The sequence below is a fragment of the Monodelphis domestica genome, chromosome 1, assembly GCF_027887165.1.
Source record: "Monodelphis domestica isolate mMonDom1 chromosome 1, mMonDom1.pri, whole genome shotgun sequence".
NCBI classification, from domain to species: domain Eukaryota; kingdom Metazoa; phylum Chordata; class Mammalia; order Didelphimorphia; family Didelphidae; genus Monodelphis; species Monodelphis domestica.
In genome coordinates this window covers 708,052,291-708,076,164 of record NC_077227.1, presented here as the reverse complement: position 1 = coordinate 708,076,164, position 23,874 = coordinate 708,052,291, and the positions used below count along the sequence as shown (strand labels likewise).

The following is a 23,874-nucleotide window of genomic DNA, read 5'->3' as shown; positions in this document are numbered from 1 at the left end:
CGCGTTATTTGTTATCTCTATTTTACAGATAAAGAAACTGAGGCATAGAGGCAAGATTTGAATTCAGGTCTTTCTGGCCTCAAGTCCTTTGTTTTATCCACTGAAATACCCAGCTGTCTTACCCAACTTCTTCAACAAATGGTCATCTGTATAATAATTGCAGCCTGCATTTCATATAGGGCTTATTAGGTGCCATGTACATACCGAGCTAAGTAAACACTATATGCCTATCAATTGGTCCTCACAACAACACTGGGAGGTAGGGGCTATTATTATCATCTGTTTTTACATTTGAGGAAACTGAGGCTACCAGAGGTTACAGGGTCACCCAGCTATTAAGAATGTGAGGCAGAATTTGAACTCAGATCTTGCTGGCTTCAGGTCCTTTGCTCTATGCATTGAACCACCTTGCTGCCTTCCCGACTTTGTCTGGGAAGAAAGGAATTCATTCCATGTTTGGAGAGACCGTTTTGCACATTGAGCCTAAAAATACCTTTCTACCCTTTCTGCCCATGCATTCCAGTACATGGTGGAATGGAGCGTGAGATCCAGATGCCCCAGTTCTCTTTCTATATCCCCCGGGCTTTCTCCCTTCTCTGTGCTATCCTCGAGACAACTGCGAGTCACAGCATCCAGAAGGTGCCTGCCCAGCCCCATCTCTCCTCCCTTACGCCCTGCTTAAAGTAAGCCCACTCCTCTACGAAGCCTTTCAAGGGCTCGGAGTACTCCATGCCGACCGAGCCAGTTTGTTTTGGGATTCTGGAAAAGGGCCCTCTAAAAGACCTAGGTTTGAATCCTGCTTTTCTCTCTGATGTGTTAGACGATCTTGGGCAAGTCCTTCCTCTCTCTGGGACTCGGTTTCCTCACCTGTAAAACGAGGAGGGTGAATTCAAAAGTGACACCGGCAGGCTGCGGAGGTTAGAGGCTAGCCTTTTTTCTCGAGGGAGATCTCTAGCGGCTCAGCATTGCCACCTAGCGGCCCAGCGAAACTGGGTGCCTGCGGTGGGCTCAGAAGAAAGAGAATGGGGAGTAGCGGAACGGAGGGAAGAGACCGAAGGCTCCCGACTCCCTGATTTTACTTGTTCTTCACAGCGCTCGTTTTACAGGCGAGGAGACTGAGGCTCCTAAAGGGGCCCATAGCAAAGCTGGGACAAGGCTGGGACGAGAAGCTAGGTTTCGGGTCTTAGTGGTATTAATTTGTGCCGCGGATACCCTGACAGGAGGCATCGCTTCTCAAGGAGCGAGGCTGAAACTAGTGGCTGGACAGAGAGCTTTTCGGGCCGGACCTGGCAGAAAGAAGCTGGCCTCTGGCTAGCCGTGGTCCTAGGCAAAGAGCACGATTTTCCTGGTTCTTTCAGCCTCCCCCTCAACACCCCCCCGCAACGTGAGTCGTGAGTCACGAGCCGCAGTCCTTCCAAATTCAGGCTCCCCGGAGCCCTTGCCCTCTAGCCAAGGACCCTAGTTGGATGGTGAGACTGAGAGCTGGAAGACACATAGTCAGACTCTTTCTCGTTTTGTAGAAGAGGAAACTGAGACCTAGCAGGGGACAGGAACTTGGCTGCAGTCTCCTACCTAGAGCGGCAAAGTCTGACTTTCCTATAGCAAATCTGGAAGCTGATGACAACCCGTGAGGTGATAAATTAGGGAAACCCGCCCCTAACTGTCTTCCTGGCTCCTTGTCCCCAGGTGGGACCCCACCTCCGTCCTTCTCCGCTGCGTCCCTCACCCTTATCACCCATCCGTGCAGGAACCCCCTTCCTCCCTTCCCCGCCCCTCCCCCCCCCCCCCCCCCCGTCCCTTTTTCATCTCTTTCTGCCCGGCAAGGACACAGTTAAACTCCAAAATTGGGCGGGGAAGGGGGGGCGGAACCCAAACCACGCCCCATATACGTCAGCCCCCTGTCTGACCAATAGGGGGGAGAGACCCCCGCGAAGCCGGAAGGGCCCTGCTGGTCCTTTGGGCTTTGGGTTATTCGTTGGGCGTTGGAGGCGACTTGGGGAACCTGGACAGGTAGAGACACCTCCCCGGGCTCCCGTCCTCCCTGACCATTCCTGTCTCGGGGCTGAGGCTCGGAACCGGGGGCGGGTGTGGGTGGGGGCAGCCCGAGCCTGGTTCTCCGCTGGGGCACATCTGGCTCGGACTCCCGGTGGGCCAGGGGAGAACATCTGGTTCGGCTTGTGGGTTTCTGCCCCGGGGCTCTGGGCTGGGGGCGGTGGAAGGTGCTCGAGGAGGGATCCTGGGGGAGGTCGGCGGTGCTCAGCATCTAATCGTCCCCCCACCGCCCCCCAGGATGGGGGCCAGCTCCCTGTCGGAAGACTACCGTCTGTGCTTGGAGAGAGAGCGGCGCAGAGGGGGCGCGGGCGTCTGTGCGGACCCCACCCTGCGGGCCGTGCTCTGGCAGATCCTGGTGGAGGACTTCGACCTGCATGGGCTGCTCCAGGACGACGCCCTGGCCCTCTTCACCGACGGGCTGTGGGGCCGAAGCGACCTGGCCCCTGCCCTGCGCAACCTGGCCCGAGCGTTCGAGCTTCTGGAGCTCGCCGCTGTCCACCTCTACCTCTTCCCCTGGAGGAAGGAGTTCACCACCATCAAGGTAGAAGCGGCCCCGGAATTCCCCCCTCCGCCAGGGCAAAGGGCCGCTGGGCCCGAGTTGTGTGCTGGGCATCGGATGGGGGTGGGGAGAAGAAATGCAACCCGCACTTGTTCCGAGTGTGGTGGGGGAAGGCTGGGGGGCTGGTAGCTCTTTCTGGGGCCAGAGGAGTAGAATAGCTGTGTGGCCCAGACCTTCCGCCTTCTCCTAGGGGTAAAAGGGCACCAGAGCCTAGGCAAGGTGCCCAAGCTTCAAAATTCACCTTTCTCCTCCTCCTCCCCGTTATTCTATCCCCGCGGGGGGGGGGGGGTCACAGATGTCTCACACTGGGAACCTTTCTAGGAGTGGGTTGGGAGAGGCCGCCTAGATGGAGGGTCCTGGGAAGTTTATTGCTAGAGTGAGGGTAAGTAGCTAGGCAGACACCAGGTGGAAAGTGGGCAGGATCTGGGGTCAAGTTCAAATCCCAACCCCGCCACTCAACTCCCGGGAGCCATCTTCCTTTTCTGCGTCTGTTTCCTCATGAGTAAAACACAAAGTATTGGGCCAAAACGATTTCTGAAGGCCCATCCTGCGAGCAGATGGGGAATAGCCTGCATGTGTCCCAGGGAACCGGGCCAGACTCCAGAAATGGCCCAGTTCCTGATCAGGTGGAGATGGCGTGGCTGGCACTCGTTTCACTCACTTTATTTTATGGCCAGAAGGAATAGAGCCTAAAGAAGGTTTCTTCAGGGCATCAATGAACTGGCATGTCAGGATGCCAGCTAGCATGAGCTGGAAGAGATCGCCCCAGCAACTTTGTGAATTCGGAACGTTGGGGAGGTAGCTGAGTGATGTCAGCTTGGGCAGCGTGGGAGAGTAACACCTCCACTCGGTTACCATGGCAACGCCAGCCTCCTCAGGAACCCGGGCAACAACTCTCAAAGCAGGTTATCTCAGCAGCGACACCTGCTGGGGGGTCCGGACCGCAGGTGTCCTGGCCAGAGAGGCAGGGACTTGGTCTAGAGGGCAGTCAGTCGTGGACCCCCTGGCGGTCTGGAGGAGCCTAGGGACCCCCCGCAGAGACCCCTGTTCTTAAACGAGTGAAGGCAGTGCTCGATTCAGGTGAGAGGTGAGTGAAAATAAAGATGTGATTGTTCACCTGAATTCATGGACCCCCCAAATTCCATCTTAAGGGCTGAGATGCCAGGTTAAGCACCCCCAATCGATGGGGGAGAGTTGGTCTGAGAGTCAGAAGATGCCTGGGTTCAAATGACCCTGGGAAAATCTGACTTTCAGCTTCCTTCTCTGGAAAATGAAGATAATACACTGCACACTTCACAGGGTTGTTTGTGAGGAAATCCTTTATAACCCAATGGAAAGGGGGCCGCTTTTAAGTTTAAGATGAAGAGCCAGACCTGGGTTCGAATGTGGCCTCAGACGCTTCCTAGCTGTGTGACCCTGGGCAAGTCACTTAATTCCCCGTTGCCTGGCTTTTACCCCTCTTCTGCCTTAAACCAATGCACAATACTGGATCTAGGACAGAAGGTTTTTTTTTTTAATCACACAATGGGAATCTGTTGTTATTTGGGGTAGGGGGTGGGTTGCAACAGGCTGGGCACCCCTACATCAATGACACGGTTCTTTTGGATTGCAGACCTTTTCCGGGGGCTACGTCCACTTCCTGAAGGGGGTGCTGTCCGAGGATCTCATCACCAAGTGCTTCCAGAAGATGGGCTACACCAGGAGGGACGAGCATCACCTGGTGGTGGTCACTCCCCCCCCAGGCTACGAGCTGGTTCAGGTGGCTCTGGGCTGCTTTGCTCTGAGGTTAGAGTGTGAGATTCTCGGGGAGATCCTGACCAAGTTGGGGACCAGCCTGCTGTCTTCCGAGGAACTGATTGAGGAGCGCCGAGCCAGCGGCGACGTGGACACTTGTGTGGACCGGCTGAGGAGGCGGCTAAGTGGAGCCGGGGAGCCGTCCGCCAGGCCCCTGGTCACCTACCCTGCCGGCATTGACTTGTACAGTGACCTGCTGGAAGAAGAGGGTCCCGAAGAGGATTCCCTGTACGGTGGCGAGCCCCTAGCTGGGCCAGAGTCGCCCTCCCCGGAGCTCGCCTACCAGCCCCCTATTTGGGAGCAGAGCGCCAAACTGTGGGGCGCCGGCCACGTGGCCTCCAGCGCCCAGGAGCTTCGGGAGAACGGGAGCAGCTGGGAGGCTCCGAGCGCGGAGGAGCCCGTGGAGGAGAGCCTGTCCTACGAGGCCTTCGAAGAGCCCACGGAAGAGAGAACCACCTTCTCCTTCATCGCCTTGAGGCGGGAGCTGACCCCAGAAGCTGCCGGGCCCAAGAGCCCCAGTCGTTCCCCCCGGCACGCCAGGATCGGGGGGCGCCTCGAGGCTGCCGAAGGGGCTCCGGTTTCTCCCTCTGCCTCTGGCGGGGAGCCCCTGCGCTACCAGCTTCATGGTTGCCTGCCAGTGGGCACGCTGCCCGCCTACTGCTGCGATACCTGCTGCCAGCTCCATGCCAGCCACTGCCAGGCTGTCTACAGCTGCCGCTTGGGCCACACGCTGCACGAGCTGCAGAGTGAGAAGCAGCGACGTCTCTGGCTGCAGAGGACCCAGCTGGACTCCTTGCTTTATGAGAGTCCCTCCAGGGCCAGGCCTTAGGAGGAGTTGGGCCACGGGGAACCCCCAAATTGGAAGGCTTGTCCCCCCTCCGTCTCCAAGGAGAAGCCCGGCTTCTCCCCTGGTTCACAGAGGGGGCAGAATCCCCGTCCCCTGACCATGACCCTCGGCCCCCCTCCAAGTAGACGGCCACAGGCAGCTTTATGTGGGTGCTCAGCCCGGGGGAGGCCTGGCTTCGCCGTCCTTCTGCCACCCACTACTTGTGCCAGCTTCGTGACGTCGCTCGTCTCCCCCGTTTGCAGCGCAGGAAACTCGGGCCCTGGAAGACTTACCCACCTTATCGACCTCAGTATCTGACAAAGTGAACAGCGCTACAGCGATGCCAGCTGGAATCCTGGAGGGAATTCCCATCTCTTGGAAATGGAAGGCAAATAGTGAGGGCATGAGAAAGCCAGGGGGGCTCGCTATGAAAACAAACCCTCTCCCCATCACCTTCAGCATCTAGGTGGAAGCCCTTCCGCCAGGGAGAGCTGCTTTCTGGAGGGCCCCCTTCGGTGGGAGGGTTTGTATTTGTTGGGGGGCTGGCCCTTCTGCCAGGGAAGGAGCTGTTTTCTGGAGGGCCCCCTTCGGTGGGAGGGTTTGTATTTGTTGGGGGGCTGGCCCTTCTGCCAGGGAAGGAGCTGCTTTCTGGAGGGCCCCCTTCGGTGGGAGGGTTTGTATTTGTTGGGGGGCTGGCCCTTCCGCCAGGGAGAGCTGCTTTCTGGAGGGCCCCTTCGGTTGGGGGGCTGGCCCTTCCGCCAGGGAGAGCTGCTTTCTGGAGGGCCCCCTTCGGTGGGAGGGTTTGTATTTGTTGGGGGGCTGGCCCTTCTGCCAGGGAAGGAGCTGCTTTCTGGAGGGCCCCCTTCAGTGGGAGGGTTTGTATTTGTTGGGGGGCTGGCCCTTCCGCCAGGGAGAGCTGCTTTCTGGAGGGCCCCCTTCGGTGGGAGGGTTTGTATTTGTTGGGGGGCTGGCCCTTCCGCCAGGGAGAGCTGCTTTCTGGAGGGCCCCCTTCGGTGGGAGGGTTTGTATTTGTTGGGGGGCTGGCCCTTCTGCCAGGGAAGGAGCTGCTTTCTGGAGGGCCCCCTTCAGTGGGAGGGTTTGTATTTGTTGGGGGGCTGGCCCTTCCGCCAGGGAGAGCTGCTTTCTGGAGGGCCCCCTTCGGTGGGAGGGTTTGTATTTGTTGGGGGGCTGGCCCTTCTGCCAGGGAAGGAGCTGCTTTCTGGAGGGCCCCCTTCGGTGGGAGGGTTTGTATTTGTTGGGGGGCTGGCCCTTCTGCCAGGGAAGGAGCTGCTTTCTGGAGGGCCCCCTTCGGTGGGAGGGTTTGCATTTGTTGGGGGGCTAGCCCTTCTGCCAGGGAGAGAGCTGCTTTCTGGGGAAGGAGGGCCCCCTCCAGTGGGAGGGTTTGTATTTGATGATCGGGGGCTGGTCGGCCCCTCTGCCCTGCCCAGAGGACTCCAGCCACAACATTCCCTTCCTGACAAGGCCCCTGTGACCCCTGGGGCTGACCATGAAAGAAGGGTGGCCGTCTGTATTAAAGTGAGGTGATATTGTGTTCACTAGGGAGCTTCTATGTCTATGTTCTTTAGCCAAACTGTTCCGTCCTGACCCCAAAGCTGGCTGCCCCACAGACTTAAGACACCCCATCGTCTCCCCTGTCCCTCGGCCGATTCCCGTAGGTGCATGGAAACCAGTAAGGCTGAGCCCCGGACAGTCCAGCCTGCCTGGCGGGTCCCCTAATCTGACTTGAACCCGACCTGACCTCTGAAGCCTTTTCTTCTTTCCCCTCCTCTTCTTGCAGTCCTCCCGGGTATTGCCCACTGTGAGAAGGAAGGTTGCTTAAAGATGGGGGTCCTCTCCTACGTCCCCCAGTTTGAGCCCCTAAAAAGCCTCTCTGCCGGGTGCCAAAAGAATCAACAAGCGTTTATTAAAGGCTTCCTTTGTTCCAGGCACAGGGCGCCTGGCATACAAAGCAAGACAGAGGACAGCGAGGCGGCTCGATGGATAGAGGGCCCGTCCTGGGTGGGTTCCAATTTGGCCTCAGACACATCCTAGCTGTGACCCTGGCCACGTCCCTTAACCTCGTTGCTTAAAAAAAAAAGGCAAGAAACGGGGCCTGGCCTCCGAGAGCGTGAGGGCCGCCCGTCCTGGGGCCGCGTGCCTGCAGTCATTTCACCCAAGCATCACCTCCCAGACTAGGGATGGAGACGTGAGCAAGGAGTTAAGGGCTCGGCCTAAGCCCTCCTCCGGGGTTGGGAGGAGTCCCCGACACCTCGGGCGGTTGGCGGCTCTTTTCCAGGCCGCTGACCCTGAACCCTGCTTTCACCCTGGGGTCCTCCCAGGGACTCTGGCCTGCTACCAGGTAATGACGTGTTCTAGAAAACATCCTTCCCGTTTTATTAGCAAATCTTCCCTGGAGGAAAAAGCAGGATGGGGGAGATGGAGGGACCCGGGGAACCTGAGGAGCAGTCAGCAGAGGGACAGGCCTGGGGCCCGCACCAGCCACCCGTACAGACTGCCTGCGGAATAGCCCCGAATGGAGACGGTGCCCCTCCCCCCGCGAAGCCACCCCAGGCTCCCCCACTTGCCTCTGCTGGTCCTGGAGGCGGGAAGCGGGCCGTTGGGCAGGTTCCGGTCCAGCACTTCCCATTGGGCCTCAGACAAAGCGGGGGGCCTCATCTTCTTCCCAGCTCCCTTCGGGAGACAGATGACCTCAGCGCGGATTCCAGGCCCGTGAAGGAGCCTTGGCGTGGGAGTCGGGTCCTGGGCGCAACCCTCGGCTTAGCTGGGCGGCTCTCCGGGTGGCCTCGGCCTTGCCCAAGCCCAGGACACGCTGCAGAAGTGGCCCCATCAAGTTCTGCCTCACTAAACTCTCAGGACCCGGAAGGAGGCCTTCTGACCGGGGGACGGGGAGAGTGGGCAGCCGCACGCCACCCCAGGCACACGCTTTGATGCTTCTTGGAGACAAAGGGAGGGAGGCTGTCTCCCCAGCCCTGCCCTACAGGGGCATCACGGGACGGTCTCGGGCCCTCTGCAGGGGCATGGAGAGCCTCCTCTTCCCCGACACCCCCGTTCAGACTGCCCTCAAAGCTGAACAGGGCCGTTTCCCCCCTTCTGTCCCCGGCCCACCCCTTACGCTTCCCTTTCCTCGGCTATTTTCACAAAGCCACAAGCCATGAGTGTCCATCAAAGATTCATTGAAAACATCTTTCACAACGTGCGTCTGAACCAACCCCGTGTGGCCTCCTCCCTCCTGCAGGGAGCGTGATTCGGCTCCTCGGGGCCATCAGGCCCCAGATTCCTCTGCACTGGGTCCTCGAGACAGCGGATCCCCGTTCTGGTAAACTCTTCATTCAACGGCAAGACCCGAGGTCCCGGCCCTCCCTGGAGCGAGCTCGGTGTCCCTGGGGCTTCGCTCTGAGCCGTCGGGCAGCCGAACCCTGCGGGGAGGTTTTCCTGCCCCGCTCAGCACCCTGCTAGACCTCATGGCCTGGGAAGAAGGAAGCAGGTAAGACGCAGCCCGTGACTGGAACCGAGAGCTCTGCAAACCGCCGGCTCCTTCCCTCCCTCCCCAAGCCTCGTGTCCGTCTTCCAGGGGGAGAAAACCAAATTCTCTCCCTGTGCCAGCCTCATTCCTCCACAGTGGAGCACTGGCAGGCCAGAGAGGTCCGGAGTGTCTGCCGAGACGTCCTCGGGCGAGTCCTGGGAGCTTCTGTTCTGGGCGGGCTGCGGCCCGTGTCCGGCCGCCTCTCGCCAGACTACTTACAAGGAATCTTCACCAAACTCCACGCCTCAGCCTCGATGATGTGCCTGGAAAATGCAGGCCTCTTACTGAGTGAGAAGCTAAGGAGGCCCCAGGGAATCCCGTGCCCTAACAGGAGAGGGGTGATCGCCCCGGGAAAGGGAGCGGAATGTCCTCGCGCCACCACGGAGCGCTGGAAACGAGGGCGATGGCCGAGGCCGCCCCTGCTGCACGCCCGAGGAGGCTGCTCGAACCCTTGGCCATGGCAGAAAGCAGCATTTGCTTCCCAGAGCCGACTTCCTCCAGATACAGCCTCCAGCTGGCCACACCACACCATGCTGAGCTGGCTGGCCCTCAGACCACAGGCCGGGCCAGTTTCTGGCCCTTTGGGGACGTGCCATGGCCTGCGCTCTACCAGCATGACCTTTGAGGAGCCCGATTCAGAATGCCGAACCTTTACAAAGCGGCCGGGCCGGGCTTCAGGGGAGACGGAACTAAAGAATGAGGGCGGCCCTGCCGGACAGGAGGGAGGATCGCCGGGCTGCGGGAGAGCTTGACCCTGTGGCCTCTCCCAAGAGGAGGTGCCCACGTCTGGTCCCCTGTGTGTGGGGAGACCCACAGGCCCCGAGGAAGGAGGATCAGGGGAGGGCAGTTTTAAAGCCGGAAGCGGCTTCTGTCCCGGCCTCTGGCTTTGGAAGGAGGTGGGCAGAATGAAGCTGGCGTGTAGCAACTCGATTCATCCCCACCGCCCACCCCGAGGAGTGGCCGGGGGGCCCCCAGCCAGGCTCCCCTTACTCTTCCTTTTTAACCTAATGGGCTAAGAGGGAAGGGAAGGGAAGGAAGACGGGCCTCTCACCGCCTCAGGGCTTGCTGCGCTTGCTCTGGCTCTGGCCCTCAGCCCCCGGGTTGGCGGTGGTGCTTGTGGCAGCCCTCTTGTTCCGGTGATGAGGGAAGGTGGGCATGAGCTCAGGCTCACAAGCTGCGGGGAAAGGTGGGCCGGGTCACTGCTGTCCCCGGACCGCATCTCCCCGCCCCGCCCTGGCCAGAACACTTACGCAAGGGCTTCTCTTTGAAGTAGGAGCTTTCCAAGCAATCGCCAGCCGTGGCCCTAGAGAGAATCCACCAGCTTGTCACAGGGCCGCTCCAGCGCTGTGCCCACTCTGTGCAGGGAGCCGTGCCGGGCACACCCAGCGGCCCAAAGCGGCCAGCTCAATGGTTCTCCCACTAACCCCTGCCTCTCCTTCCAGGCCGTGCTCCACCCCCCACCCAAAGACCCCACGACAGAAAGACAGGAGTAAGGCAGGATGCTGCTAACGAAAAGAAAACGGGGCTCCTCGGGCTCGAAGGGCAGGCAGAAGATCTGGGGAGACGTTGGGCAGGGACCGAGGCCGATCGCCAGCCAGCCTCCGTGTTCCGGCAATGAACAGCTGTAAAGCCCTTCAGAACAAGTGAGGCCAAGGCGCAGCCCGGATGGCTTTTGTGCCCGCGTCTGCCCTCTGCGCTGGCGAGCTGGCCGGGCTCTCGTGGGGGCATCTTAAGAGGCAGATACAGAAACACCCATCCAAAGGCGTGGACTGGGAGAGGAGGGCAGCCCCGGTTCCTTCTGCTTTCCCCCGGGGCCAGCTGACCCCCCCCCATCAGAGCCCAAGTACCTCTTCTTTGGGTCATACATAAAGAGGAAGTTGAGCAGGCGCAGGCCGGCCTCAGAGAGCCAGGGGAACTTGTGTTTGAGGTTGTTGTAGGGCTGCTTCCTCAGGCTATACTGGCTGACCAGAGGCAGCTTGGAGAAGCCCTGAGGGGAGGAAGAGCCAAGCCAAGGGAGTAAGAAAGGGCCTGAGGCCACGCCAGAGCCCAGCCAGCCGCCACTCACCGGCCAGATGTTCTCATTGGGGGTCCCGAGCAGCTGCACGATCAGGTCAATCTGGTGGATCTCAGAACTGCCCGGGAGGAGGGGCTTATGAGCCAACAACTCAGCCAGGATACAGCCCACGGCCCTAGAGGAAGAGCGGCCAGTGAGAGGGGGCCTCGATGTGCCCGAGGAACTAAACACGCAAACGGCCGGTGTCACCTCATACCCTCTCAGGCAGGGGTGGGCAGCCAGGGGTCCATGAGCCGCCCAACTGGCGTCCGCCAGCTCTGCGAGTGTGGTGACTGTCCCTCCTCTGGCCTTGCAAGCCCACCCCAATCTTCATTCCACCACCCCTGCTGCCTGGCCCTCCCGCTGTGGCCGAGCTCCTTGGGAGCACCCCTTCCGTCCCTGTCCCCCTCTGCCAAGTCTGGCTTCCAACACCATCACTCGACGGAAACTGCCCTCGGCCAGCTTACCAGACTCGAAGGGCCAGCTCTACCCCTTGTCTCCATCCTCACTCTCTCTCCCCAGCCCTCTTCTTCCATGGTCTCCTTTGCTCGGTCTCTGTCCGGGTCTGGCCGCTCCCCTATTCTGCTTAATGATCTCACAGACTCCCACGGATTCCAAGACCATCTCTGGGATCTACGAGTCCTTTCAAATGCCCCCTCCCCTCCCCAGCGGCCTCCTGAACCTCTTCTCGTGGATGGCCCAAATGGAACTCGCTCTTTCCCCACAAAGCCTCACCTTTTTTCTGCCTTCCCTATTATGGCTGAGGGCAGCCACCCAGGCGCAGACCCTGGCGGTCCTCCTTGGCTCTTCAGTCTCCCCCCCCCCCCAGGCCTAACCCTGGCACTGCCCCTCATCACCTGCCCTCAGGGGCCTTCTGGCTGGTCTCCCTCAATGAAGTCTCTCCCCAAAGGGGAGGACGCTCGTCTTCCTCCCGCCTGCCGAGTCTGGCCCCATCACGCCTCTATTCACTAAACTCTGGTCCCCTCCAGGATCAAAGGCATTGAAAGCCCGTCACTACCCGTGGCAGCCCACCTTCCACAACCCTCCCCGACGCCGGGACTCAGCGGCCTCGGCTTCCTCGCTGGTCCCCCTCCTCTCTGTCTCCAGGCTTCCTTCAGGCCCCCGCTAAAACCTCGCCTTCTCCACGTCCTCCCTGACCGCCCCAATCGATCCAGTCTGCATCTCCCAGTTCTACGTTTGCTTCCATGTTGTGTCCCCCATGAGACTGTAAGCTCCACGAGGGCAGGGACAAGCGGGCCTTTCTCAAGATTTCCTGAGGGAAAGCCTGCTGCAACCACCAGAGGTGGGGGAGCCCCTTCCCCTTTGGGGCGACTAAGGGTTGAGAAGTTTCTCTTTGCATCCCAAGCCCAAGTTTTCCTCACCCTAAATAAAAGCTCTTCAGAAGCCTTCCAGTGACCCAGGAAGGCCCATTTTCCTTCCTAACGCTTTCAGAACTCCAACCACACACACAGAGAAATAAACTAACTCTCTCCCTCCCCCCCCTCTCTAAAGTAAAGCGTAAGACTGCAATAGGACTTTTGGGGACACCCTGTAGATGATACAAAGTAATTCTGGAGGTGGGAACGCTGACTGAAAGAATCGGGACAGGCTTTTTTTTTTTAAACCCTCATGTTCCATCTTAGAGTCAATACTGTGGCTCCAAGGCAGAAGAGTGGTCAGGGCTAGGCCATGGGGGTCAAGTGACTTGCCCAGGGTCACCCAGCTGGGAAGTGTCTGAGGCCACATTTGAACCCAGGACCTCCTGTCTCTAAGGACAGGCTTCTTGTAGGAGGCAGCATTTGAGCTGAGCCTTCAAGAAAGCTAGGAATTCCAAGAGCCTGGGGTGAGGCAGGAGAATCTTTTGGCAGGGGGGCTGACTGCCTGTGCAAAGGTCTGGGCCCTGAGGGCCAGTTTTCTAGAAAGCTCTTCCATGAATTCCCTTCCCCCACCCCCAGGGATGAGACAGCATCCCATCTTCTACCCATGCTTCCATACTAGAGCCGTATCTCCCCCACGGTGGCGAGGCCAGGAACGACCACTATCCCAAGAGAGCATGAACAGGAGAGCTCGAATGACTCCTTGGATCCGTGGCAGCTCCTTCCTGCACCCCGAGCTCCAGCCAGGCCTTGCAAACACTCCCCACCCCAAGCACTCGGCTTACCACATGTCAATGCTAGTCGTCTGCGTGGCTGTCCCCAGCAGGAGTTCAGGGGCCCGGTACCTGCACGGTGAAGGAAAATGAGCCCCACTCGGGTCAGTTCTTCCCTGGAGGTCACAGGCCACCTGCTCACCAGTTTACAATTCTTCTCTCCTCCAGGACTCCTGCCCTCGTGGACAGACCAATCCTTCCTACACCCTAACCACCCAGTGGCTCAGCCTCGTACAAGCTGGTCACAGCCTTGATCTTACCATCTCACAAATGTTCAAGAATTCTGAAATTCCGGGGCAGCTGGGGGGCTCAGTGGATGGAGAGTCAGGCCCAGAGATGGGAGGTGCTGGGTTCAGATCTGGCCTCAGACACTTCCTAGCTGTGTGACCCTGGGCAAGTCACTCGCCCTCATTGCCTAGCCCTTACCCCTCAGGAGCTCCCACTTCCAGGCCTGGTTCTATCCACTGAGCCACTCTCTTGCTTTCTTGCAGCTCGATCCCCGTTCTCACATCAGCTTTTAGGCCCGGCCTGGCCCTTGGATCCCCCCCTCCTTCATCTCCTTTGCTCTACACAGGTGCTGCTGAATGAAGGTGGAGAAAATCACATGCCTGTTCTGACGGGCTCCACTATGACTATGTTGCACAGCCTCAGCTGGAGCCTCACTTCTCCTAGGCAATCCTCTCCCCCCTTCTGCACTCTCTCCACTCCCTCCCCAGCTCATTCCTGCCCACCTTCCTTGCCTCGTATCTTCTAGAAGAGACTGAGGCCATTCGCCAGAGCTCCCTCTTCCTTCTCTTGTCTCCCCTCACTCGGGTGCCTCCTGCCACTGCCTCCTCCATCACGTCTACCTCACGAATAGTGGCTCTCCCCGAGGCCAACCCTTGCACTCGTTCCCTCCCAGCTGCTCCACCAGGCTGCCCCTCTGCTGTCACAATCGCCCACTCTCCCGGCTCACTCCCATCTGCCACCAACATGCCCGAATGCCTCCAGCCTGAAGTCTTTCCTGTCTCTTCTGCCCCTTCCAGCCTCGATGAGGCTGTCTACACCGACCCTTCTCCCCCCTACCATCTGGCTCCTGCTCTCTCCGAAGTCACCAAGGACTCCTTAAGCCCAGCGGCTTCTCTCAGTGCTCCCCTTCTCAAGCGCTCTGCAGGCCTTGCCGCCGCCGATCCCCCTGCTTGCTCCTCTCTCTCACCAAAGGTGTCCCCGAGGCCTCTGTCCTGGGCCTCCTTCCTTCTCTGACCGTTCCTGGGCTGACTCTCAGAGCCGCCTCTCCTGCCCCACGGGGTGTCCAGGAGACGCCTTCCACTCGACACGTCTAAAGCCGAACCCATCACTTCCCCCTAAGCTCTCCCAGCCCGACCTTCTCTATCGCCACCCCCGAGTGCCTCAGATTCAGAACGAGGCATGGTCTGGACTCCGCCCGCCTCGCCTTCCACATCCAGTCTCTTGGCAAGGCCTGTTGTCTACACGTCTCCCACATACACTCTCTTCTACAAGCCCTTATCCTGTCGCACCCTGATTACTGCAAGCCTGCCTCAAGTTTCTCCCTTCTCCAATTCAGCCCCTAAAAGTGATTTTCCTAAAGCAAGGCCTGATCCCTCGCCACTCCCTCTCCAACAAACTCCAGCAGCTTTCTATCGCTTCCAGGATCAAATACAAAATGCTCCGTTTGGCCTCGGAGGCCCTTTATAACCTGGCCGCCTCCTCCCTTTCCAGGCTTCTTCTACCTCGCCCCCATCAGGGGCTCTTCCACCCAGGGGCACCGGCCTCCTGGCTGTTCCATGAACATTCCTCAACTTCGGACATTTCCTCTGGCCTGGAATGCTCTCCATTTCATCTGTGCCGACTGCTCGTCAGCTTCCTTTAAGCCCCAACTACAATCCCACCTTCCCGAGGAAGCCACCCCTAATCCCTCTCGAATCTAGAGCGTTCACTCCGGTAATGACTTCCTATTTATCTTGGCTGTAGCTTGCTTTGTGTCCATGTGCTACTTCTCCCATTAGACTGTGAGCTCCTCGAGGGCAGGGCTTGTCTTGACTCTTTCCCCAGAGCTAATGAATGTTGATTGGTTGGCTAACGGAGGGGCTTCTCTTTCCCTATCCACCAGAAAGCTCTGTCTCTGCTCTCTCTGGCCCTGTGAGCAAGGCCCAGGCTGCTCCCAGAAGGAAGAAGAATGAGCGGGGCTTCTGGAAGAACATTCTTCCTCGGAAGGTTCTTCTTAGAGGCCTCTCATCTTCTGATTATTCTCATCAGCCTCCCACCCTGCCTTCGCGTAGAGCCAGATGGTGCTCCTCCCATACAAAGAGCTCGCCTCACTGCCCTTCCAAGAGCCCAGGAGGGTGCAATCCACAGCGGTGGAGCAGAGGGCCCCGATCTTGGCCTCATGAGCTACTTGTTGTGGCCATCTTCATGCACGACCAAAGCAATGACCTTGAATTCGTGGGCTACAACTCCAAACCTTGGGTCTGTTTGCACACTTTTTCCCTTGCCAAAGCTCCGCTTTCCAGCGTAAGTATCCACAGGCTTTGAGCTGGCTCATCCTACAGCACAGACCATTCGCTGATCTCCATTGGGATTCACAAAAGATAATCGTGAAGACGAGCTAGCCTCCTCTGTTTTATGATGTGCTTTGTCTTTGCAAATGGCCCTGGTGACGGCAGACAAGCCCAGAAAGCAGTCTTTCCCTCCAACACCGTGTGACTCTGGGCAAGTCACTCAATCTGTTTGCCTCAGTTTCCTCAACTGTAAAATAAGGCTCTTAAGAGCACTTACCTCATAGGGTGTTGCGAGGATCAGGTGAGATAATATTTGTAAAGTGCAGTAGGTGCCCTATAAATGCTCCCTTCCCCCTTCTCCCTGTAATCCCCCTCACCCAGAATCAGGTGTGTTAAGTATTTTCAAGGGTGACTCACCAGAGGGTGACCACTTTGGGGGTCATTGGCTTCACAGGGACACCATAAGCTCGAGCCAGGCCAAAGTCGGCTGCCACAGAAGGGTAGAGAAATGTCCATATTAATAGGCTACAAGGCCCTGCTTGTTGCACAAGAAACAAAGAATCAGCATGGCAGCCGTTCCCTTCCAGGGGATGACAATGTCGCAGAGGCTCATGGGTTTACATGTGGACAGCGAGAGCCTGCAAGAGTGTGTGCACACGTGTCCATATACACAGCCACATGCCAGAGTTCCAGGTAAACATACGGACACTCACCTGTCTTAACACAGCCCTTATCTGTCATGAGCAAATTGGAAACCTTTAAATCCCTGTCATTGCAAGAAAAGACAGCAGTCAGTCACCTCCAGGGAAGCCAACCTCAATGACTATTTCAAGATGGGAAGAAGTCCCTTCCAAGCCCCGGGTCTCCGGGCTGAAAAGGCGGACACTCCTGACTCCTGGTTTGGGGCCCATTCCCTGGATAAAGGTTCTTCAACCTGCAGTCCATGAACCTGTTCTTCAAAATATTCTGAGAACTGTAATTCACCATTCTTGGTTTCCTTTATAATCTTATATACACGATTCGTTTAAAAGCATTATTCTGACAGAGGTTCCACGGGGCTCACCAGACTACCAAAATGGCCTGTGCACAACCGACATGAAGACCCCTTGCCTGGATCTGGACAACCATAGTGGTGGAGGACAGAGGGCACCCACCCTGGGCTTCCAATCTTCCACACTCTTCCAGTTGGGAAGATGATGTTATCTGAACCGTCCAGGGAGATACAAGAGTCTTAGGACCAGGCTGCCCATCCAAGCTTGCCCCCAATGTCCATCTCTGAGCTTGTCCTCTGGACTCTTCCTAAGTCTAAGTCTGCCACACCCTTGTCTTCCAGAAGCTGCCTCCTATGGACCTCTCAGCCTTCCCCTGCTCCTCACCTGTGAATGATGAAGTTTTTGTGAAGGTACTGAAGGCCTTTGAGGACTTGCAAAATGATGCACTTTACCTATAAGGGTGAGAATGGGGAAAGATCCAATGAAAAACAGACTCATCCACCTCAGAGACCTACAGTTCAGTAGCTCGTCTCGGCAGCTTGAGAGGGAATGGCCACGTGCCCAGGCTGGACTCTGGGCTACCCAAATCACTCCCATGGTGCCTAGCTAGAGAGCCACATGTGATATCCAAAGGATCGGTGGCCAGGAACCAGAGGAAAGAAGGAAGGAGGTGCCACAATGGGGGAAGGAAATAAAAGCCAGCAGAGAAAAGGAAAATGGGGCATCAATTCAGTAAACACTCTTCACGAAGGTGAGATCTTTTAGGACAGGGGCCATTTCTCCTTTGTCTCTGAACTTTGTCTCAACTCCCTACAAGGTACCTTGAAAGTAAGAGGTACTTGAGAAATACATGTGAATGACTGAATAAATTCTTATTGAATCTCTAAGGACAGAAGTCACATGCCTATAGAATCCCTCTCTTCCAAGGCTTTGGTTAAGGGCTGCCTCCTACAAGAAGCCTGTCTTGATTTCCCCTAGAAACTGCATGTGCACACAAACACAAACACACACTCACTCAACTCTCTTTTTAAAATTTTTTAAGCAAAAAGAGTTAAGTGAGTTGCCCAGAGTCACCTAGTCAATAAGTGACTGAGGCCAGATTTGAACTCATAAAGATGAGTCTTCCTCACTCCAAGCTGGTGCTTTATCCATTAAGCTACCTAGCTGCTCTTGTCTACTTTTTTCTATTTACTTCTCTGTATTCACATCTGCTTTCCCTCCATATGATTTAAGCTCAGGGGAGGTGATATTTTCCCCTCTGTATCTCCAGTGTCTGGCACCAGTAGGCATTTATTGCTTGCTGAATCCCTGAACCAAATGAACTTTCCAGGGAGGAATGGGCTTCCCCAAGGGGCCTGGTTCTTCACAAGTCACTAGCATGGCCCGTAGTAGAAGGGTCAATGCCGCAGATGAAGGTGACAGGAGCCCCCACGTACCTGAGCCTCTGAGAAGGGCGTCTGCATGTTCTCCAGGAGGCTGGCAAGGTCCTGCTCACAGTAACCCATCACCAGGAAGATGCTAGATGAGAAACAAAAGGGGATGCGGCTGCCTGATGCCACCTCCTCTCCTTCCAGAGGGCCAACCCTTGAGAGAAAAGGCTGAGAAGGGCAGGCCCTTTCTCTACGGAAGAGAAAATCTCAGCCTCAGAGCAGGGCTGGGGACTTCTATGCCCCTGGACTAAGAATGACCGGGAGTGCTTACCTCTCCAGATGGTTTCCCACAACGACCTCCTTCAGCTCCACAATGTTGGGGTGACGAAGCCGAAGGAGCAGTGTGATTTCCCGGAGGCTACTAATGGGGATCCCTGCCCCAAGAAAGCAATACACTCAAGACTGCTGGACTCAGACCAACACACCTCCCTTCCTGGGGCTCTCCCGGTTCTTAGCTGGGCAATGACACAAGCCTCACACAAGTCCTTCTTAGTCACAGTGGGGAATCCCTCCCTCCTCATCCTCTACCAAGGGAAAACATGATTTGGCAAAGAGCATTTGACAGTTGAGCCAAACACTAATACTCAAAGACTGGCCCCGAGTTGAGGGTTTGCAGAGCACGGAGTTTGAATTTCACCACTGCGTGAGGTTGGGAGGCAGGTTATATTGCCCTGTATGAGAGTCAGTGATTTATCTTGCCTTCATGAGCTAATTAAGGGCAGTGCTGGAATTAGAACCCAGGTGTCCAGACTCCCAGCCCAGGGCTCTTTGCTCCCCCTGCACTGCCTCCCTCTCACTGGGGATTTTTCAGGACAATGTAGACATTAATCTCGGGTTCCCAAATGGATGTACAGAAGTTTTGTTCAGCTATACATCTCCCTTTAGGTCCTTGACTAAGCCTCTGGCAAACCATTCTCCCCACCTCACCATCCTTCTCCTTGTCCATCCGAACCTTCTTCAAGGCCACAATTTCATCCGTCTGGGTGTCTCGGGCACGATCTGAAAGGACAACAGGCCCGTGGAAATGCAAAGCCAGAGCCCTGAGGCCTCTTACCCCTTCTAACAGGGACAAAGCAGGATTAATTTTTTTTTTTCTAATGAAGTGGATCGGGATTTGAGCCAAGCCAAGAGCCGAATATATGGTAGGTGCTGGGAAGTCAAAGACATGAAGGAAACAGTGCCTACCTTCAGAGAACTTACATTCTATCAGGGGAGATGACAAGTAACCAGACAAATAAATATACAATATAGACAAAATAAATACAAAGTAATGAGGGAGAGAGAGGGCACCAACGACTTGGCCTCTCACAGGAAGTGGCACCTGAATTGAGATGAATGGGAACTTCCAAGGAGAGATGGAAAAAGAGAACATTCTCTGTATAAAGTCAAGGATATAGGAGAGAGAATGGCCTAGAAGGGAATAGAAAGTAAACCAGTTTGGCCAGAATGCTGCAAGCTAGAAGGGAGATGGTGTTAAACAGCTTGGACAGATGGGCTGGAGAAAGGTCATGAAGGCCTCTAAATGGCACACAGAGAAATTAAATCCTAGAGACAACAGGGAAAACTCTGAAGCTTCTCGAGAAAGGACCTGGGGTTTAGAGATTATCAATTTGGCAGCTGAATAGAGAGGCTGGATGAAGGAAGACTTCTGTAATAAGAAGTCCAAGCAAGAGGTGATAAGGGTCTGAATGAGGGGGGTTGTAGTGTGAGTGGACAGAAGGGGACAGCTATGAGACAGAGAGGAAGAGTTGACAAGATTTGGAGCCTGATCTGATAGGAGGAAGGGTGAGCCTCAAGACTAAGCCCTTACTCCCCAACACATACTTTTCTATCCTGTCACATCAGTCTCCTGGCTGTCCTCTTTGCTAGCTTAGCCATTCCCATTAACACTTGTCCTTTCCATCCAGACTGAGAACTGCTGACCATTTATGGATCTCCATTCCAAACTCTAGGCCAACAGAGAGCCCATACTTACATACAATACCATAGGTGCCTTCCCCAATTCGATTCAGCTTTTCAAATTCCTTCACACTCCGGCATTGCCCCAGCTGAAAATAGAAAGGGCTAGTCTGAACAGCCAATAACTCAATGATCCTCAATGGATAATGCAGACACTCGAAGTTTAAATTTCACTTGCTTCCTCTTATAATGATCTTGTTGAAAGTAAGGCTACTAGGATAGCTTGGTGGCTCCGTGGATAGAGTGCCAGGCCTGGAGACAGAGTCCTGAGTTCAAATCTGACCTCAGACACTTCCTCGATGGGTGACCCTGGGCAAGTCACTTGATCCCAGCTGCCTAGTCCTTACATCTCTTCTGCCTTGGAACTCATGCCTAGTATGGATTCTAAGACAGAAGGTAAGAGTTTAAAATAAACGAATTAACAAACAGAAAAAGGAATCCAAGGATGCTATTAGATAGGAGCTTTGAAGAAATTTGAAGGCTATCCAGTTGCATACAACTGGCATATCACAACATAAAATAACACAGCACATTACAACATGGATTTGAATATAGAATCTCAAATTTGGTGATCATCTAGATCAATTCACATCTGAATCCACAACAAATCAGAAACAAATACAGATCAAACTCTATCTCCTTTTACATATTAAGAACATGACAACTGACAACTTAGTTGTCCTGGCTAGAACAAGAATCTACAGGCTGACATTTCTCTTAAAAATCAAAACATTTCCCAGAGTTCTCCCTTGGCAAATATTGTCAAAAAGCAGCCTTTCTGAGCCTGGGAAAAAGAGGCTCCTGGGTTCAAGAATAGATTCTGTTGAGACATACATAGCTCCTGACCTAGCTTTTCTGCCCTCTTTAGGGATGACAACTAGAGAGAAGGGGATACATTAAGTATGGCATTCAGACCCTTCACAGTCTGGTGTTCCAATAACTTTCCTCTAATATTCATCTCATGTTCTTGTCATGCTCTTCTTTCCATATTCTCCACATTCCAGTCAAATGGAACTCTTTTTTCCCTAGGACATCTATCACACAGTCCAATCACTGTGTCTTTGTTTGCAATGTCCTAATATATGGTATGCCATTTTCCCTGCTGAATCCTCATCCCTTCTTTAAGTCTAATTCAGACAATGATCTCAGTGCTCACTTCAGTCTGTCTGGGCGTTACACCCTAAACCTCACTTAACACTGCTTACACTAGGTGTCAGAAGCTAAAAGGAAAATCACTTATTTATTGAATGCGTGCTTTTGCACTGTTATTTTTATGCCACCTGTGTCCCCCAACCCCATTAAGGGGGTGTGGTACAGTAGGAGCAAACATGATATAAAAATAATAATTCAAGATAATACATTAAATAGATGAAGAAGAACTTTTCTTTTAGTGCTCAAACCTCTCTTCTGGTCTTAGAGGGAGAACTGGGTTCAAAGTCTTCCTTGGACACATATTTGCTCTGAGGTCCTGGCCAATTCTGTGTTGCACAAGAGTAGTATATCTCTTTTGTTGGAGGTGTTACTTCACTTGGACTGTCCCACAATAAGGAAAGCATAGATCTGGATCCTCACCAAATCCTGATACTTCTAGACCATAAATACACTAGGGTAGGGTATGAATTCATTGCTTAACTTCTAATTTTTGGTAGCATCCTGCTACATTCACAGTGGGTGTTTAATAAATGCTTGAACAGAACTGAATTCATTTCTTTTTCCTGCTACTTGGTCCATAAACATACCAAAAATCACATTCCCAGTTCCAGGGGGAACCTCTCCAGCCCTATTTAAAAAAACAAAACGAAAGGAAACAAAGAACAACAACAACAACTGGGAAGCAGAGGGACAGTACCGGAAGGGTAGGACACACATGATCACATGGTCTAACTCCCACACTGGCCTGAATGTAGTTATCTGTGAAAAAATCTGAAAACAAAGTGTCCCATAAATTAAATATAATTTATAGTTGTTCGGTCATGTTCAACTCTTCGTGACCTTATTTGGGTTTTCTTGGCAAAGATACTGGAATGATTTGCCATTCCTTCTCCAGCTCATTTGACTTGACATTGAGAAAACTGAGGCAAAGGGGATCAAGTGACTTGTGCAAAGTCACACAGATACTGTCTTGAGGTCAGACCCGAACTTAGAAAGATCCAAGCCAGGCAGATGCCCCTATAATTTACATTTATTATATATTTTATGGATATTATATACACCAAATATTAGCTGCTAAATGTCTATAAGTTATATGTAATAATATGTAATTATACTTCAACTTTTAAAAAAAATTTGAGTTCTTAATTCTCCCCTTCTCCTACCCACTGAGAAAGCAAACAATATATCAATTACTCATGTGAAGTCCCGTAAGATATTTTTTAGAAAACAGCAACATGCATAGTGAAAAGAGATTAGAAAACCAGAGCTGAGAGTTCTAGTCCAGCCTCTGTCTGCACCTACTCTGTTTCCCCGTCCGTAAAATGTGGGAAATTGGCCTTCATGACCAATAAGGGCCAAAGATATCTTTTATCTATAATTTACTTCCAGAACTAAAGCGGGTGTTTCTAGGAAGAGGGCAGATCCTACGAGGACTCCACCACCAACTGAGCACAGCTTCCGGGGGAAACCGGTGGGAGTCCCTCTCACTCCCCTGTACTGCTAAAAGGAACCTTGGGAGTTGTAGTTCTGCCCAGGAAGCATAGGCCAACACCCAAGAGAGCAGCCGTACGAGAGAAGCAGTTCTGGCCTGCAAGGTAACCCGCACACACTCACCCTATCCTCTGGCGGCACCGTGAAGAAACCTTCGCGTCGTATGCATTTCAGGCGAATCTGCTCCGATTCCGGTTCAGGGTCCCCCATATTGTATTCCGCGTCTTCCGCCCTCCAAGCATGCGCAGGGGTCGGGGATGGGGGTGGGGTGGGGAGGAGAAATGACCGCGCAGGCGCAGAATGAACTTCCTTAGAGGGCCACGCCTTCCTTTAGCAACAGTTACCATTTAGAACTTACACCTGTAAGATGTTAAAGATATGTCTTCTAGAGTGCAAGTAGTGAAACTTTATCCTTCAATCAATCAACAAATAATTATTATAGACCTACTTAATCACTGGGCGAGGCGCTGGAAATACAAGCATCAGTCAATAAACATTTATTTATTCTTGTTATTTTTTAAACCCTTACCTTCTGTCTTTGGATCAATACAATGTATTGATTGGTTCCAATGTAGTTCCTTGAGTGACTCCAAGGCAGAAGAGCAGAAAGTACTAGGAAATGGGCATAAGTGACTCATCCGTGGTCACACAGCTTGGAGGTGCCCGAGGCCAAAAAGAAACACTTAAGTACCCACTATGAGCCAAATGCAGGGAACACTATCAATTCATATTTATTAAGCTCCTTTTTTATATAGGCTTGTGTCCAGTGTCCAGTGCTGTTCCAATCTCTGAGATTCCATTTAGGGTTTTCTTAACAAAAATAGTAGAGTGGCCTGTCATTTCCTTCTCCAGCTCATTTTACAGACGAGGAAACTGAGACAACTAGGGTTAAGTGATTTGCCCAGGGTCACACAGCTAATGTTAAGGCCCGGGAATTCACCCACCACCATGGAAGACCACGGACAATGTAATCAGACACGGAACAGGCCCTTTATTGAAAAAAAAGACTGATACACGCATCAGTGGGAACCTCTGTCGTCAGAGTTCCAAGTTGCTTCTGACAGGCTGGGTTTAAATACTTTTTCATGAATAACCTTTGTTGGAAAGTTGCTTTTTGCACCTGGGGTCTTGGTGCTGAAGTTTATCAGGGACCTTGGACAGGCCCCAGCACAAGCCCGAACCTTATCTGTCTGTGGGGCCTTGGCATTTTTCCTGGCTGAATTTCTCAGGGCAACTTTCAATTTTGATCTCCCTCACTAGGAATTGCCTGAGGTTGCATTTGACCAGTCTTCCTGACCCCAGGCCAGGTGCTCTATCCACTGAGCAACCTAGCTGCCCCTAGCTGGGCAAGCCACTAGTAACCCCTCTTTGCCTC

At 54.3% G+C, this 23,874-nt stretch overlaps 3 protein-coding genes across 4 annotated transcripts; 1 reads left to right on the top strand and 2 right to left on the bottom strand.

The window, feature by feature from the left end:
- The first annotated feature begins 1,917 nt into the window (after nucleotides 1-1,917).
- On the top strand, nucleotides 1,918-6,790 carry SPATA2L (spermatogenesis associated 2 like). The gene is made up of 3 exons (XM_007477330.3): nucleotides 1,918-2,010; nucleotides 2,290-2,593; nucleotides 4,224-6,790. Exons 2-3 carry the CDS (start codon nucleotides 2,291-2,293, stop codon nucleotides 5,232-5,234), a joined length of 1,314 nt encoding a protein of 437 aa, XP_007477392.1. The 5' UTR covers nucleotides 1,918-2,010; nucleotide 2,290; the 3' UTR covers nucleotides 5,235-6,790.
- Nucleotides 5,406-7,614, bottom strand: LOC107651274 (basic salivary proline-rich protein 3-like). Its single transcript, XM_016429999.2, has 3 exons — nucleotides 7,463-7,614; nucleotides 5,685-6,757; nucleotides 5,406-5,605 (listed from the first exon to the last, which is right to left on the bottom strand). The coding sequence occupies exons 1-3, from the start codon at nucleotides 7,612-7,614 to the stop codon at nucleotides 5,406-5,408; spliced, it is 1,425 nt and encodes a 474-aa protein (XP_016285485.2).
- Nucleotides 7,615-8,404: 790 nt separating this feature from the next.
- On the bottom strand, nucleotides 8,405-22,781 carry CDK10 (cyclin dependent kinase 10). 2 transcript variants are annotated; one of them, XM_001377589.4, is made up of 14 exons: nucleotides 22,623-22,781; nucleotides 19,873-19,945; nucleotides 18,825-18,896; nucleotides 18,169-18,271; nucleotides 17,904-17,985; nucleotides 16,852-16,919; nucleotides 16,189-16,241; nucleotides 15,893-15,962; nucleotides 12,990-13,049; nucleotides 10,841-10,964; nucleotides 10,623-10,762; nucleotides 10,026-10,078; nucleotides 9,827-9,949; nucleotides 8,405-9,038 (listed from the first exon to the last, which is right to left on the bottom strand). In XM_001377589.4, the coding sequence occupies exons 1-13, from the start codon at nucleotides 22,707-22,709 to the stop codon at nucleotides 9,831-9,833; spliced, it is 1,104 nt and encodes a 367-aa protein (XP_001377626.1). In that variant the 5' UTR covers nucleotides 22,710-22,781; the 3' UTR covers nucleotides 8,405-9,038; nucleotides 9,827-9,830. The 2 variants fall into 2 exon arrangements, with proteins under 2 accessions (XP_001377626.1, XP_007477391.1); XM_007477329.3 differs by lacking the exon at nucleotides 22,623-22,781 and adding an exon at nucleotides 22,311-22,525.
- Nucleotides 22,782-23,874: the final 1,093 nt, after the last annotated feature.